This window comes from Populus trichocarpa, chromosome 16 (assembly GCF_000002775.5).
Source record: "Populus trichocarpa isolate Nisqually-1 chromosome 16, P.trichocarpa_v4.1, whole genome shotgun sequence".
NCBI lineage: Eukaryota > Viridiplantae > Streptophyta > Magnoliopsida > Malpighiales > Salicaceae > Populus > Populus trichocarpa.
In genome coordinates, this window is record NC_037300.2 from 976,287 (window position 1) to 994,741 (window position 18,455).

The window sequence follows — 18,455 nt, forward strand, 5'->3', positions numbered from 1 at the left end:
TATGTTTTGTCATCATCTCCCTCTTCCTCTACCCTCTTTGTTTTTTTATCTTTTTCAAGCCAAAAATTTTGGTTAGAGGGTTGATCAATCATCTACAAGCAAACTCTGAATGAGAAATCTTGCCTCATGGGACCAACAATTCATTGAAATATAAAACATCGTACGTGGACATATTTTCTGAGTAGTTTTTGGTTACTGTTTCCTTTAAAATAAAGGGGATATGTCTTACTATTTCGAAAGTGCAAAATGTTTCTTCTTTTTTTGTTTCTATGGGTCGAATATTCAAATCTTAGATTTTGGAGCAATGGATTTTAGATATGTTTTATTATAAAATTATAATCCAAATGTTTTTTTTTTCTTGTTAAACAGCCGCAAATCTCATAAAGGAAAAAAAGAACTAACAGTATTTCTTTCACCTCACAAACAATCTCAATCAACTGAAGTCATTATACACTATCAAAAGCCACTTAGCTGTGGCGGCACTAAATGGCACTTGAGCTATGGAAATGGTGTGCTTTCTTCGATGATTACTCCCGATCTTTTAAGCATTTTGAAATAATATTACTTTTGAGGTAATTAAGGGTTTGTCTTAGTCGTGAAAAAGTTATGCTCATTTCCTTAATTTTGGAACTGACATGAGTTTGTGTGCATTTAAGATCACGCATGAATTTTTTTTAACTTTAATTAATGGGTAAATTGGTTTGTGAATAATCTTTATTGTCGAATAAAAACAAAATTGAGACTACACAAACTATAGGACTTGGAGTATAAATGACATTTTTATCATTTTGCTTCGCGAAATAATTGTATACTGCAACTAGGCTTATGAAAATTAAAAAGTTTGAGTATTTGGATAAGAATCTGTTATGAATAGACTATGTGGATAGTCTAACAGATGCTTTTATGGATCGATGAAACATGTTTTAGATTAAAAAAAATCTGATCATGCCAGACTAAAATAATGGTTAAAAGTGATCATAATAGAAGATTTCACAGTTGTATTGGGCTCAAGTTCTTACAGAAGGTTCCAGAGACCTAGTTCCATAGAGAAATTGCTTTTTCGATCATTCGTCATTTAGATATATGAAATTAGGCTCGAAAGATCTTGTTTGAGCTAGTTTTTCTATTTTTCCTTGATTTTTATGAATTTATTGTTGTATTTCAGATATTATGTAATTTCTCTTTATGCTTTTAAATTCTGATTTTGTTTTCTAGTAGATGTAGGTTTTCAAGCCTATTTAAAAGACTTGTAAACCTCTTTAAGAGACTTATTTTCAGATAATAAAATTATGAATTTAGAGTTTGTATCTACAACCCTTTTTTTATTATAATACAATTAAAGGTGTACCAATATTATAGACAAAAGAACATAATAAAGACAACAAACACAAACAACATAAAATTATGCAAAATAGGGTAACCATACAAAAATCCTAATTCAAAATTTAATTAATGAATAGTTTTTTTCAAGTATTCTACCTCTCTAAAAGGTTTACAACTTCTTAAATAATCCTAAAAATCAACTTAAACAAATTATAAAATTTAAAAATAAAGGAAAAATCAGTAAAAGTCCTAAACATGTAAAATCTAAAAATAAAAAGGAAAAATAACAAAACTAGCCCAAAAAGCAGATCTAATTTTAAGGTTTTCCAAATCTTGTTTGGTTATAAAAGTAGACCTTCATATAGAATTAGGCCTTTTGGAACCTTCTAGCAAAATTTAAGCATAATTCAACAATCAAATAAAAAATTATAGACCTTTATGTCAAATTGATCATTATGTATGACCCGTTTCTTTTCTTGCGCTTAATCATGTCCTATTGATCTATAAATATCCTTATTAGGTTATCCACGCAATCTAATTATAGCAAATTTACAACTAACTTATCATAACCACCTGCATTGAACTTATAAATCCCAAGGATTGTATGTTATTGAGTTGAGCAAACTACTCAAAAAGCGGTGGTTTGAGAGACTGTAGTGTACGTGTTAGATGGTAGGAATATTGATTGTAATGAGCAGGTTGGAATCTTATATTCTTTCCACAAAGAACTATCAATTGCTTTCTCAATGTGTGGGATGCTTTAAGATTGTATAACAGTATCTAAATAATCTCATATTTACACGAAGATCAAATTAACTTAGAGAGTGCACCCATTACTAAAATACTGAAAAAGACAATGGGCACACCGAAGAATTTTTGTCAACAGTTTCTGACTGAAATAACAATGGATTATGTTATTTCAATAATTACAGATATAATGTTTGATGGAGTAAAAAAAAAAACTATTGACAATTCTGTTAGTAATTTTACATGTCATGAATTACTGATGGAATTGCCAATGAAATATTTTTGTCTGCAAATGTAAATAATTTATAACCGATAGTTCCTCCCTTTATTATTCTTCTTCTTCTATAAAAAAATACCATAAACCGCCCTTTATTTTCTCATAAAGTTCCCAACCCACCAGAGTCAATCTATATCTATCAGTAGTGTTAGCATTGATAGATGAATTTTTTGTTAAGCCTCAATACACAAAATAAGCAAACCCATCTATTTTTTATAACTCATTTATGTTTTAGGTTAATTTATTGTAGTTTTTATTAATTTATAGAATTTTTTTATAGTTTTTATAGTTTGCTTGTATATTTAAGTATTTTACAGTTTTTTTCTAGAGAAATTTATTGTATTGATATATGACTTGTATGCTAGGGTTTGATTGAGATTTGGGGAAAATTAAATTTATTGTCATTTGATAGAATTGAGTTTAATTTTGTAACTTATGTGTGTTATAATTTAAGAAATCATGAGTTATTTTAATGGTTACCTATCATATTTTGTTAATTTTCTTGTTAAGTTAGAAATTTGGAGAAAATTACTTTTTTTTTTGGAATTGATAAAATCAATATTATTCTATATAAGCTTCATAATTAAGCAACGGATGATTTTTTTGGATATATTAGAATTCACCCAAAGAGTTGTATAGGTAAGATTATCTTAAAGGGGTTGAATGTTTTATTATTTTTTTACTTTCTAAACCAAAAAATATTAGTGCAAATGAAATTAGATGTCCATATATGAAGTGTAAGAATAAAAAATCTCACCATACAGATGTTGTGATATATAATGCATCTACTTAAAAAAGGATTCGTCAAGAAATACTTGTGTTGATATACGCACAGAGAATCTTATATTACTTACAAAACTATCTTAGAAAAGATGATTGACTCAATTTTTATTTCTAGCAACATACATGAGTTTGCAGATGATAATAGTAATACTTATAGAAGTATGATTATGGATGTAATCAGAATGGATCATAATTATTCAGGTGAAGGTTCACATAATATCCATTTACATGAAGAACCAAATGTAGATGCAACTAGGTTTTTTGAACTTTTAAAATATTCCAATGAACTATTATGGGATGAGTGATAACTCACAATAAATTATCAGTCATTGCATGAGTGTTTACCATTAAGTCACATTATAGTTTGAGTGGGGCCGATTATGATAGCATAATTGAAAGGGTTAAAAACATGTTGCTTGAAGGGAATAGACTAAAAGAGAACTTTTATGCTGCAAAATCCATAATGAAACCTCTTGGTCTATGATACCAAAAAAAATTGATATGTGTTCAAACTTTTACATCTTATACTACGATGGATATGCAAATTTTATCAAATGCAAAACCTGTTAGCATGCTTGGTACAAACCTAATAGTGGTAGAGGAAGGACATTTGTCGCACACAAAAAACTAAGATACTTCTCAATCACTTATATGCTGCAAATATTATCTATGTCTCCAAAGATTGTTGAGCACATGACATATCATCATTCACATGATGCGGTGGATGGAGTCATGATGCACCCTTCCAATGGTGAAGCTTGAAAAAGTAGTTTAATAGTGTGCATACTTAATTTTTAATGGAATTACAAAACATACATCTTGGTTTGTGTACAGATGAATTTAATCAATGTGGATCCTTTGCTACACCATATTCTTGTTGCTGGTCATATTAACAATTTATAACTTGCCTTCAAGGATGTGTATGAAGTTGAAATTCATCTTCTTGTTTGTGGTCATACTTAGTCCTTGCAGTCCAAGTAGAAATATAAATATTTATCTTCAACCGTTGATTGATGAGTTAAATTAATTGTAGTTAGTCAGGGCTTTGACATATAATGTATCGAGAGAATAGAATTTTTAGATGGAAACAATAATGATGTGGACTATAAATGATTTTCCTGCGTTTTAGATGGTTTCAAGTTAGGGCACATATGAAAACTTGTCTTGTCTATACTGTATGAAAAATAATAAAACCTTTACCTTAATGAATGATGGTAAAACTTTTTTTTCCATTGCAACAGGAGGTTCTTATTAAGTCGTCATCAATACAGAAATAATAGGAATGACTTTTTAAAAGGTAAAACTGAAAGAGATGTTTCACCGCCAGTACTATTGTGTGAAGAATTGTATGATGAATTGAAAGGTACCTTTCTTAGAGATTTTTTTTTGAAAATTTTTAGTGAAATTATAAAGTGCCTTTTTTTTTAAAGAATTACCAACAGTACTGCCTGATTTAAAGCACAACTAAACCTTGCATCATCGAGAAACTTGGCCTGTCCAAAAAAACGTTTGAGGCTTAAAATGGACTTAATTACCATAACTTAATTTCCATACTAATTGTTCTTGATATATCAATTTGTATCAATGATCCATAGATTTAAAGCTAATGGTAAAAACAACTAAAAAATAGCAAAACACCGACACAATATTATGTCAGTGTAAACACACTAATTCTATCGCTATAAAAATCATTGACGGATTCACCAACAAAAAATCTTTTATTTTTTAATTATTTTATTCTGTCAGTTATTCTGCAGGTATTTACTATCAGAAATAATTTTTTCGCTATTATAATCGGGAATTTCTAACCAGAATAGTCTATCGCTATAATCATCGGAAAATATTGATGGAAAATATTGTCAAAGAACCATCTCAACCCAATAGCTTAAGCTGTTAGGTAAGATCCCGAGATATGATCTATATTATTCTCTAACACTCCCTCTCAAGTAAAAGCCCTTTGAGCTTGAAACTTGCACAGGTTCACACCACCTTATGCTTAATTTTTGTTATTAAATAAAAGAGGATGGTGAGATTCGAACTCATGACCGCTTGGTCATCAAGGTTTTGACATCATGTCAAAGAACTATCTCAACCCCATAGTTTAAGCTATTCGGTAAGATTTTATGATTTAAATAAATATTTTGTAAATGATTCTGTTAGTATTAGATAATTTTCTAGCAGTGAAAACCACAATTAAGGAAAAATTAAGGTTTCCTATGGTACTTATTGTATATTAATGATGCTGTTCTGGAAAAATCAGTGTGCCTAGCAGCTAGGATGGAATCTATGTTGCTTGTTTATGTGATTTGCTAGGCACTGATTTCTGTGACTAGGCAGCATACCTCGGTGCATATAGTCATCTTGCACTTGAGTATTTTCTGTTAGGAAATTCAGTGCTTCAAAGATTGATTCAATCCTTTCCACAAACTAATTCTGGCAATTTGATCATCTTCTGGTGCTATGTCTAATCCATAGTTACCAGAAAACATGGAATGTTCGGATCACACTATAGGACTTTTTCAGGGATAAACCTTCATAACAAATTTATTAAAAAATCATTTTAATCTAAAAATTTAAGTTATTACGACGAAGTCTATAATTCAATTTGTATAATAAAATAGTGAGATTTGAGCTAATTATTTTTTATCAATAAAGCTTTGATATATATACCTCAGAGAAATATCTGAGTTGAAAAACTTAAATTGTTAATTGTTACGTGAAGTAACAAAATATGATTAACAATATTATATATTAGTTTGAAACTCTACAGGGTACAAAAGGAGATTTTCTTACTTCGCATAGGAGAAAGAGCAGTAGGATCATAACTGTCTAAGATATCATAAATATATAATCCTCAATCCATAAGGCTGTCACGCATCTACTGAAGATATTTTTCCCTACCCTAAATGGAGGGAATAAATAACCAAAAGGTAGAGCACAGTGCTCCCACAATTTTACTGCTGCTAAATTGTCTTCACAAATGTTTGTCAATTACTTTTTAGTGAAATAGGCAGCACTACAACTCACCCACTGTTTCCCACCATGTTACAGATATGGAAATCAAGCCCTAAGAAAGTGATGTATGATGCCCTAAACATCACTATGCTTGACGTTAAATAAGCTAGTCATGCAGTCTTTTTTTGGCTGCAAAAACCGTAGTCCAACCCAGATATCCAACAAAAGCACTGGCTTACACCCCAACCCTTCACAGAAAGCAGTTCATCAACAACTGGTTTGCACTTAACAATCCGAGCTCAACCAAAATTCTCTCTGGAATCCCTGCCTCCATAAATGGCGTCTCTTATGGAACACTTCGAACCATCTTTCCGGCGCCATTTCTTATCAATTATCTTATTGAAAACCCATGCAAGATTCTCAACCAACCAAAACCTCAAGTCCTAACATTAGCAGTAGCAGTGGCAGTAGCGGTAGCAGAACTGCTTCTGCTTCTGCTTCTGCTGCTGTGATTGCTGGGGCTGTTGCACCTCGAGTTTCAGGCTCCCAACGTGCTTTTCGTGGAGTTCGGCGTAGAAGTAGTGGAAAATGGGTGTCTGAAATTAGAGAGCCTAAGAAGCCTAATAGAATCTGGTTAGGCACATTTCCTAACCCTGAAATGGCCGCTGTTGCTTATGATGTGGCAGCGCTTGCGCTTAAGGGCCAAAATGCAGACCTTAACTTCCCAAACTCGGCTGCTTCTCTGCCTGTTCCTGCTTCCACTTCGCCACGTGATATTCAGGCGGCTGCAGCCTCTGCAGCTGCTGCTATTGGTGCTGCAAAGGATGCTTTAGGGATTCCGAATATGGGGGATACTAATCAAATGGAACAAGAAATTACGCCAACGGTCGATGATCAGTTTGTTGATGAGGATTTGATATTTGATATGCCTAATGTTCTTGTGAACATGGCAGAAGGGATGCTTCTTAGCCCTCCTCGCTTGGACATTGCTGGTGATGAGACCACAACCGCCTATGATAACACTGGAGACCAGAACCTTTGGAAATTCCCTTGAATCCATCCCTATATGAATATGATAAGAAACTATATTGAGTAATCTCCAAGTTAAATAATAAAAACAAAAAAAATAAGTAAAAGTTAAGTCATGGTATCTTGTGTCCAAATTCTGGGGCTGATCAGATGTAAGATACAGTAAGTCGGATTGGCATGAGTGGCTTGTTCTCTTTATTGTTTTGTACAGGTTTCTTATTTCCTATGTTGGATTTGGAGTTTTCTGTTCTAGTATCGCTTGATGATTTGATTCCATGAACTTTATTTCAATATACTTATGCTAAATCTTCATTGCTTTGTTCAATTTTCAAATCAAAAGAGTAAGCAAAGCAGCATTCCAATGGGTGGGTAAAGAAAAGCTAGCAAGTTGGCAGGTTTAGTCAATAAGAATGATTAAGAAGTTGATTTACTATGCTTCTTATAGCAATATAAAATTTCTTTTTATCCTTTATATATTATTTAATTATGGAACGATTCCGAAACAATATTGGACAACAATCTCATCGATGACAAGAAGCCTATTTGATATGTTTTGTGCTTCTAAAGTAATCATAGTTCTTTTAGCTACTTTTAGTCTAAAAACACAGTATTCGATTAAGGTCTGCTTTGTTTTTATAACAAGGAAAATAAACCCTTTTGCTATGAAACATTTGTGTAACCATTGGTTGACATGTCATGCTCAACAAGTTGGGTAATGTCTAGGTAGATGGTGACACTTCAGCTTCCGAGGATAATTGTCTCCTACTCATGCAAGGTTTATATGTCTCAGTGTATCCACCAATGTCAGCTTCCCATTAGATCAAATTTAGTTTTATCCTGTCAGAAAGCAAATGAGCCACAGATTGAGTAATGTTTCTATCTAATTGTATAAGTATGGTACAAATGATCTACCAAAGAAAAAGGCTATAAATGAGCACTGAAAGACATGCTAGAAAAAGGGTTGGAACAAAGATAAGCTTTATTCTAGTGATAGAATAGCCTCGAGACTAAACTCGAGCTCTTATGGTTCAAGCAGAAGGCCCCGGCCCTTAGACAGGATGGAAGAGATAGGATCATGCTGAAAATTGTGCTTGCGGTCAGAACCGGCAACAGAATAAATATCCAAGAATGCCGAGAAAGGGGCTGTGTTAGAAGATCATGGTAGTTCAAGAGGTAGTTTAGAGGTTTTAGTAATTAGAAATTGAAATGAAAGTAGTTTGATAGTTAAGGTTTTTAGCTGTAGTAGTTTAATAAAAAAAGGACTTCGTTTATAGTTTAGAAACGATTGAAGGATGTGTGATATACAAAGCAAAATTTTTATTGATAGAAGAAATAATACAAGGAGGAAAGTTTTAGGACAAGGATTTAAAGCTTAGCATTGTTTTTTGCTTGCTTTACAAATGATGGTTACTTCGCTATTTATAGCTTTTTTAACCAACCTAAGACCATGCTGGAAATTTAGCACACTAGAAAATTCTAGAGTTCCTTGAATTATGGATAAATATTCTTAATTTCTTTTATAGAATTTTCCTAACAACTAACTTGTAGGTTTTTGTATTTTCTAGAATTGATCTCTAGAATTTAATTTTCTTTAAGTGCGTCGATAATTTAACAGGCTGGTAAGTCTAGGGCAATCAACTGATTTAATAGCTCAAAGTCGTTATCTTGGTAGAATTGAAGTATGGAAGTGCGTACCCTTTTGATCATATGAATAGATACTTCTGTTTTCATCTGGGAAAGCACTGATGGCTACTCTGGAGAGGGCAAGGAACTAATGTCTCAGCATAAGAAGCAGTCGAAGAACGGTTTCTCGGTTTGTGAGTGCCATCCTTGGCGCGGTGCCATGCTAGTTTTCTCTATATCGTTCCAAATATTTGATCGGAAGTCTTTTGTTCCCATCCTGGACATGGCTCCGAGATCTTTTGATGAATGATTACATATTTTCTTTTGATCAAAAGCAGTAGGAGCTTAACCCTATTAATTACAGATTAAGCTAGATATCATGATGGGGACGATTAGCTGGTGATCATCTTTGCCCTCATCAGCTTCTCCACATAAAATTAAGACAGTGGTCATACTTCCCACATATATAGAATATTTGCCTTAGTAGACGGTCTGTTCAAAGATAGCTAACCAAGTAATGGATGTAGAAGAGGTCCCCAAACAAGTTTATGCCAGTCAACTAGAGTCCTTTTGCTCCCACCTAACTCCCAATCACCAGTTGAGAAAATTTTTCCGTTTGGACTGATCTTACATACCATTTTCTTTTGAAGCAGCACTGTTAGAATTTAGAGTGTTGTTTTTGTATTTTAAAAATGTTTTAAAAAAAATTAAATTTTTTGGTGTTTTTAAATTATTTTAATATGTAAATATAAAAAATAATTTTTTTAAAATAAAAAGTAATATTATTTTGATGCATTTCCGAGTAAAAAATATTTTAAAAAACAATCACTATCGTACTTTTAAAAACTTTTTTATTCTTCTTGGTGCATTTAATCAATATAAAAATTATATTTTAATATTGTTTTGAGAAGTTATTGAAAAATCAAAAACTAGATTAATTAAAATTAAAAGAAATACAGAAAGATAAAATAAAAACGAAAAGGAGTTGAGATCACCTTAGACATCGTTGTTTCTTTAAGAAGGAGAAAATAATTTTGAATAATAATATGTTAAAAAATTGTTTTGGAAATAACCTACAAATATCGAACCGAACTATATTAAAAAGGAAAGTGAATTATTGGAAAAATAAAGATAAAAAATCTAAAAATATCTAAAAAAAATAAAATAAAATAAAAACATAATCTTTTAAACCTAAATTGCACTTCCCAACTTTAGTTTATTACAGCTCGTTGATCTCATTATAGAATAGATCATGTATATCATTAATATAGTAAAATTTAAGCACGTCTGATAAAACATTATAATAATTTTTGTTAGAAAAAACTTAATTATAACTTAGACTTGTAATAAATTCATATTTGACAAGTCAGATCCTCCGAAGTCGTTGACGTACCAGCTCATACAAGAGTATACTTGATGGATAAATCAAATAAAAATAAAATTTTATTTGTTACTGTCACCTAGAAAGCTAGGGGGAGTTACAGGAAGATATATATAAACTGTGAATAATTAATTAATGATGTCCAATATTGCTTTAAATGTAACATTAAAAGGATAGATTAGGAGCTAAGATATAGATTAGAATTAATATTATGGTGATACTATTTCAATTACAACAATTGTTCAAAACTAATTAAGTTTCGGAGCTAATTACCATCAAAGCTTAAGAAATATGAAAACCAAGTCTCAACTTTCATGACAACGTCTAACAAAATCAATTGATCAAAAGAATAAGTGTTTAGTGTGCGTGTTTGGCATTATAATTGTTTTTGTGATTGTGTTTTTTTTTATAAATAATATTTAAAAAAAACATTTTTAGTTATAATTTTAAAAATATAAATTTTAAAAAATATATGTTTAGTTAACAATGTTGTGGGATGAATTTTTACATGCAAAATAAATAAAAACAAGTTATTTTAACTTTTATAAAATCAATATTTTAAAACATAACTATACGTAGGTTTAAAGTGTGTTTGGAAACGCGGTTTACACCACGTTTCCAAAAATTTTGATTTTCTTTTTTGTTTAAAATGAAAAAAATATATATTTTCATATCGTTTTGATGTGCTAATGTCAAAAATAATTTTTTAAAATTAAAAAAAATTATTTTAATATATTTCTAAATAAAAAACACTTTCAACCGTTTTCGTTACTATAATTTCAAACTAACTCTTAATATAAATAAAAAGTTATTTAACTATTCAAGCAGTTTTTTTATATAAGGTTAGACAAAACAATAAAAGTTATCATCGTACCAAACTGTCTTTTGCTTGATCCTTTTCCTTGTGTGATCAATTCTTGTCTTCTTTTTCAGCCTTTCTTCTTGCTCTGCTTTTCCTTGAACTTAGAGATGACTCGAACCGTCCATCTTCATGCTCATCCGAATCTCTAAGCGATTTCTTACAGATTCAAATAAACAAAACGTTAGAAAAAACAAAAATAAAATAATTGTACTTTATGCTACTTTGATTGAAAAGAAAAGAGATTACAACGATGTTGAGAGATACCTCTCTAAGCTCAGAAAAGCTTACAGCAGAGGCGGCGGCGGCGGCGGCGGCGGCATCAGCAGCTACAGTTCCTAGTATGGGAAGTGCTATTTGCATTCTAGCATCCATTTCTTGTCCTGATTTTTTTATTGCAAGAGGGGAAGTGCTCTTTAGTCTTTAACGGTAAACAGAAAAGGTGCGTCAACTGTCAACATCCATCCATGAAGATCATGCTTTGAAGCCATGAGAGGTACTGCTTGGTCAAGCTAAATTGGCCCATTTCAGCCAGTTTAAAGCCACCAAATTCTCTGAGTCTGCCAACAACAAGCCCAGTCTTGTATTCTGCCACAGTCCATATTAAGAAAACACGAGGGCTATGTTTGTTTTCTAAAATTTACTTTTTGAGAAATTATTTATCAAACTTTTCTATGTTTGTTTGATATTAGAAAAGTTGATCAACAAAAAATACTTTCCAGTCAAAAGAAAATTTGGCTTGGTTTTCAGGAAAGTGTTTTCCTGAAAAATTTAGGCGGAAAACACTTTTCGAAGTTGTGAAAAAATTAAAAATATCATATTATTTGCTGATTATATCAAATTTGGTCCTCAAACTTTTGATTGCTAGATATATTTTTGTTTTAAATATTTATTTTTCAATTTCATCTCTTAAATTTTAATTTTTATATTAACTATGATCCTCATTTTTATAATTGTTATTTGCTTTTTCCTTATCATTTTTTTATTGAAATTTTTTATCTATCAAATTTGATCCTCATTCTTTTGATTGTTACTTATTTTTTTGAAATAATTTATGAAATGTTAATTATTATTATTTTAATTTCTTCATCTTTTATTTTTTTTTATTTTTTAGATTTGATCTCTATTATTTTGATTATTATTTATTTTATTTGAGATAATTTATGAAATTATATTTTTTTTTCAATTTCATTCTCATTCAACCTTTTAATTTGTAAGATTTGTTCCTCATTATTTTAATAAACTTGAGAAAAATAAAACATTAATAAGTTATTTTCCAGCTTATTTTTCATGACATAACTAAATACTGGAAAGTGTTTTCCAACTATTTTTCATTACACTACCAAACATCAGAAAATAATTCACTTTCCCGGAATTTACTTTCCAAAAGAAAACTACTTTCTAGCAAACAAACGGAGCCGAGATTTTGAACTAGAAACCATTTTCCACTTCGCCATCAAGGATGTGTAATCAATTGAATCAAGCCAAGGTGGTCTAATTGAATTAGTTTATGTTTGAAAATGCGGTGTTAATTATATTTCTTTAAATTTTTGAATATTTTTTTAAATTAATTTTTTTATGATTTCAAATTGTTTTAATATACTGTGTCAAAAATAATTTTTAAAAAATAAAAAAACTTTCATTTTAATATATTTTTAAATAAAAAAATACTTTTAAACTATCACTATTACCACAATCTCAACACAATCTATATTAATCCTGAAATGAAGAAAAAAATGAGTGCTTCCCATAAGTGTTGGCCAAAGGCACCTTTTTTTTTTTTACCGTGCGTGAAGAGCATTATAAGATAGTCTAATAATTTTGAAAGGAGACCCATCACATTGCGGTTCTTTGGGTTTGATGGTAAAGAATATTCTCCAACCAACTTTATATATATATATATATATATGCTAATTGTGACTAAATTTTCATTTTGAATAATTTTAAAAAATGGATTTTATATAGACGAAAACACACTGACATAAAAGGACAACAAGGAAGGAAGATAGAATTGATGTCAAAAGGATTTTCACACTATAATTAACCTTAATTCCTACTCTATTACTGGAAAAAACAATATCCTATATAGTTTGTAGGTTTTATATCTCCTTAAATAAATAAATAAATCGACTAACTCAAAATATAATTTAAAAAGTAAACACAATATAAAATTCAAAATCAAGCTAAAATAAATAAATAAAATAATAAAATTGACTCAAAAACATTTTCCTAGCCTAATTTGAAGGTCTTTGGACTCACTTGGTTACATCTAGTGGACTTACTACATAATTGGATTTATAGGATTATATGATAAAATTTGAGTTTGATTCAATTATCAGATTAAAAATTATGATTTTTTTATATTAAGTTATTGGTATTACATGAATAATGTATTTTATTGAGTTGAACTATGACAATTTGATCCATAAATAGGCTTGTTATGTTCTCTGCATGATCCATGAGTGAAAAATTCACATCTGACTATTTAGAACTATCAAACTCTATGGATTCGCCTAATTCAGGACCCTTCACATTGATTTGGTATATTAAAACAAGAGTTAATAAACTCTTTTGAATGATAATCTTATAGCTTGAAGCAAAAGATTGAGCAGATCAATCCCTTATAGTCATTACTAAATAATCAAGAGATTAAAGAAAAAGAGAGAAATGAGTAATCTCTTCATTGTTAAGAAAGCAAAGCCAGGAGATCAGAACATTATTCGGTATTTTATTTTCCTTCAAGGCACTCATTCAAATTGGTGGGCATATCCATCCAAATCGGGGGTGGCAATGGAACCCACAAAACCGTCGCTAAATACATCTTTGGCCACTCTGTCACACTCTTGCGAGATTGAAAAGGTCTGTCAAATATATACAACTTTTTCCTCAAGCCGCCAATTTAGTGCTCATATTTGAAAGAAATTTAGTTCGGAAAGCGACTCCTGTTTTTTTAAAAAACAATTAGGTGCTAAGCTTTTTGAAGTCTAAAAACTACCGGTCAAAGTCTTGATAGGCCGGCCGGCCATGATTTAGTCAATATATATATATATATATATATACGTAAACCTGCCTAATATTTATGTATTCTCGTATGCCTCTTCTCTGCTCCATGTTACTTGAACTAGTGTCTTGATGTCCTAATTATATATCATAAATAGCTGGAAAAAGTGCCATATAAGGTTAGGTTTACCGAAAGATTTGTTGGATATTCAACTAATTGTACCCCCGACCCCTTCTTTCCAATTTATAACAATTACAAAAACCTAAAAAATATGGGAAAATTATTGTACACCCATCTTGATTAATTACATATTATAATAGTGAAATGATAATTCACTTACCGATGGCCTATGGGCAATTTTTTATTTTTTATTTTTCTAAGCATAATAAAATTACCTTTAGAATCAAATTTTCAAGGTACTGGCTTCAGAGGCTTTTGCATAATTTTATTAAGGTTTTTTCATAGTAATTATTTGATTGTAAGATAAATGTTGTAATTCGATAAATAAAAAACCACAAAAAGCTGCTTGCACACGTTAGCCATGTGTGGCTGACTCTGTCGATAAAAAACTTACTTCTACCATGTCATTGTATCCCCATGGTGTCTTTTTCCTCAAAAGACGGTGCATATTGGTTGTTTTTTGGTGGATTGTCATCGATAATATTTTTTTTCTTTTCTTTTCTCTTTTGAAATTCATGTTGACAATTTAAAATTTTAGAATAGTCCTCTTAGTTGCATGTATTTGAGTGTTGCTCATCATTCTTTTGATGTGTAATTTTCTATGGACTTGACGGGTTGATCTGAATGGGCTTGAGCCTTCTTTTAGCTTATAATTGCTATTTGTGTTTATCCTTTTGCATAGTTATTGTTTTTTAATTTCATCATTTAATATTTAATTAGTTAAAAATTGGGTTTCAAGGTTTTTTATATTTGGTGCTTCAGGTCAAATGACTCAGGTCATGAGCTTAATAGGTTAACATGATTTGACATCGTTTTTTTTTCTTGTTTTTTTGTTGGAAATTGAGCTTCTCAATTAAGTCTGGTTATTAGATTTCTTGGGCAATAATTTTAAAAGATTAAGTCGGGTCTAGAAGATTTACCCGGGTTTACTTGGTTTTAATATTATTAAATTAGGGTTCTTTTTTTTGTTATTAAAACATCATTCAATCAATCAACTCAATTATCCAAGTCTCAAATTTCCTTTATTTCTTTAAAAATCCTAGCATCCCCTTAACTTTGTTCTTTTTACATTAAAAAAAATATGACTTTGCTTGCAGTGTTGCGTTGACCACCAATATAAGTTTACTTAGGTCACTTTTTTTAAATTTGATTTTTTTTCACTTTCAACCCTCGATATTTGATTCATTATAATTGAGCTTTTTAATTTGTTTCAATATGGATTCTATGATTTTATCACGATCTCACATTTCAGACCACGGGTTTTGCAAGTTAACCATAATTGGCCAGGTTCAATTAAATGTGTTGTCGTTTCAATATTCTCTTTTAAAAAATATATCGTCTAATATGTAACTATTTAAGTATTTCAATTTTTTTTTTTTTTTTTTTGCTATTATGCATCAAATTTTAAAAATTTTAATGTCTTAACATTTTTTTTAGGCTAAAAAAAATTGCCAAAAAACTAATTATATCTTAAAATATTTGGTTTTGTTAATAGCACTCCATTTCATTGTTTTATAGATCTATTTATCTTGAATTGAATATATACGTGCGCGCGCGCATCTAGAGAGATGAAGGCAGCAGTTTAGCCATTTTTGTTGGGTCCTTGCAAAAGAATTAAGTAAAAACTCTGCGAATAGTAATGGAAAAAACATAACATATTCTTCCTATATATATATATATAGTATGCACTGTATAAGTCAAACGGTATAACACCAAGAAAGTTTCAAGATTGACCGGTTGCGAAATTAACCAGAAAATTCAGCATTTTTACACCACTAATAAATTAAGATAGAGTATGAAACTCTTCTTGCACAAATGGTAATAAAAAAAAATACAAGAAGTTTTCGGACTCCTACCTATTTAGCTATTTCTAGTTAGAAATTGTCTTTAATGACCACTAATTACATGTTAAAAAATAATTAACTTAGATACCAATTGAATTTATTTTAACATTGTTTTCTGAGTTTCAAATATTACAAGAAGGTAGTTACTAAAAAAAAATCGAATGCATTATTTTGGAATGACATGTTGTATGAAATTATAAATACAATTAAAAGACTTAGAGCTCGGTTTAAATATTTATATGAACAATTAACCAGGTAAATCTACTTTTTATTATCATTTGGTTAACAACCTTGTATAGCTAAGTGGTTAACGTGTGAGAGTAATGTTAATGTCACGAGTTTGATTTGCAAACTAGGATGAACTTGATCTTCTGTTTTTTTTATTTTTTTCTTAGGACTTACGTAGTCAATAAAATTACGTCACAATAACTCCCATGTGATTTTATTTTAAAAACATGCTAAGCAAAGAGTCAAGTCGAGAATTTTCAAGTTTGAATTGTTCTATGAAGTTTAATGTCAATGGCAAAAGTTTATAAGGGTCTAAATATTATTTTTTTCACATTACAAAAAATTTGGGTCCAACCCTCAGTTAAAGCAAATCCTAACATATAAATCATATATTAATACAACAAGATTCTTTAAGAAAAAATTGTAAAACACTTAAATATACAAGAAAACTACAAATACTACAAAAAAAATCAATAAATTAACCTAAAATATAAATAAGTTATAAAAAAAAGAAGATAAATTTGCTTATTTGATGGAGTAACGCTTCACAAGAAATTGAACAAATAAAGTGATGCAGACACTATTGATAGATATAGGTCGATGCTAGTGGTTTGGGGTGGTCGGATTTGTGAAAAAATAAGAGGTTGTTATTTTATTTTATTTTTTATAGAAAGAAGAAGAATGGAGAGAAATTAAAGAGAATTGTTGGGTTTTAATTCATTTAAATTTGCTGATGAAATGTCCATATGCAATTATGTCATAAAATATTGATGTGTTAAATTTACAATGGAATTTTTATGTTATAAATTATCAACGGAACATATTTTATCTCCATTTACATCAGCAATTATTAATGAAATTTTTTCATTGTTATTTTCATAAAAAAAATATTAATTAAATTATTTCCATCGATATTTTTATTCTGAATTTTTTAGTAGTTACAAGCGATAAACTAGTTAGCAACTAAATAAATATCATGTGAAAAGAAAACCATGCATAATTATGACCATTTATTTCATTTGTTTGATGGCCTCCGACTATAAAAGTTGTAGGTCAGCAATAGATGTATCAATATAAACAAGAAAGACTCATTAAAGTTGAGAAATTAAACTTGAGTAGGACAGAAGGTTACAGATTAATTAAACAAAACTATTGAATTAAATCATTAAACATGCTAGGGCTTCATGTAAATGGGTACATGGTGGAAGAAAGGAAGTCTCAATCACAAACATTGTCAACTTGACGGATTTTGTTTCAAGAATTCTAAGGTCCAATATTAAATTCTTTACCAAACAACGCAAGGAAGCCTTCATCGATCTATATATATATATATATATATATATATATATATATATATATATATAGACAACAAACACACAAAAAAAATAGAGGAAAAAACTTTGGTTAGCTAATTTCGTGCACGAGACTAATTTCGTTCTTGATCAATCAAAATCAATTTATTATTATTATTATTATTATAACTTCAAGGAATGAATCTGATGCATGATTAAAAGAATTATATATCTCTTTCTTGATTTTTTGAATTCAAATCTTGAGGTTAATTAGCATTGAAATTTTTTGAACTCTTTGAATATATTAAACTAATATGAATGATGTATTTGAGTTTGCAATAACGGGTGATTCTGAGCATTCAAATATGTTTCTGTTACAAATAGATGAGGATTTATCTTAGACAGATTATATGAAGAGCGTAGTAAATACATTTATGTATCAGAGAGATAGGTTTAGTCCCAAGAGAAGATTTGATCGTGCTAGACTAGAATAGCAGCTAAAAAAGGACTATAATTTTTTATCCGACTGTTGGATCGCATTCAAATTTTTACATTTATGGAATCGTTACTCCGACCGTTGGATCTTTAGATTTTCAAAATATTACCTTGGAGCACTGGTTTTGACAGTTTTTATAATTTTCCTTGTTATTTTTGGATTTCATGTTTTTTTTGTATTTTCAGATTTTTTATTTTGTTTTCTAGTTAATGTAGGGTTTCTAATCAATTTAAAATTTTATAAACCTCATAAAGAGGGGGCGGTCGAGGATTTTTATTATAGAAAAAATAAATTTTATAAACTTAGAGTTCACATCTGCACAGTATTTTTTGCTTTTCATGTAAGCTTTATTTATTTGTTGTTGTTTTAACTTACTCCTGTATCACTTGAATTGCATGTCCACCAACTAGTTAGTTAATGAGGAATTAAGGCATAAA

General features: G+C 29.9%; 1 protein-coding gene across 1 annotated transcript; it reads left to right on the top strand.

Moving 5' to 3' along the window:
* Positions 1-5,922: 5,922 nt before the first annotated feature.
* LOC7455852 (ethylene-responsive transcription factor ERF024) lies at positions 5,923-7,366 on the top strand. The gene is made up of 2 exons (XM_002322514.3): positions 5,923-6,060; positions 6,182-7,366. The coding sequence occupies exon 2, from the start codon at positions 6,495-6,497 to the stop codon at positions 7,137-7,139; it is 645 nt and encodes a 214-aa protein (XP_002322550.1). The 5' UTR covers positions 5,923-6,060; positions 6,182-6,494; the 3' UTR covers positions 7,140-7,366.
* Positions 7,367-18,455: the final 11,089 nt, after the last annotated feature.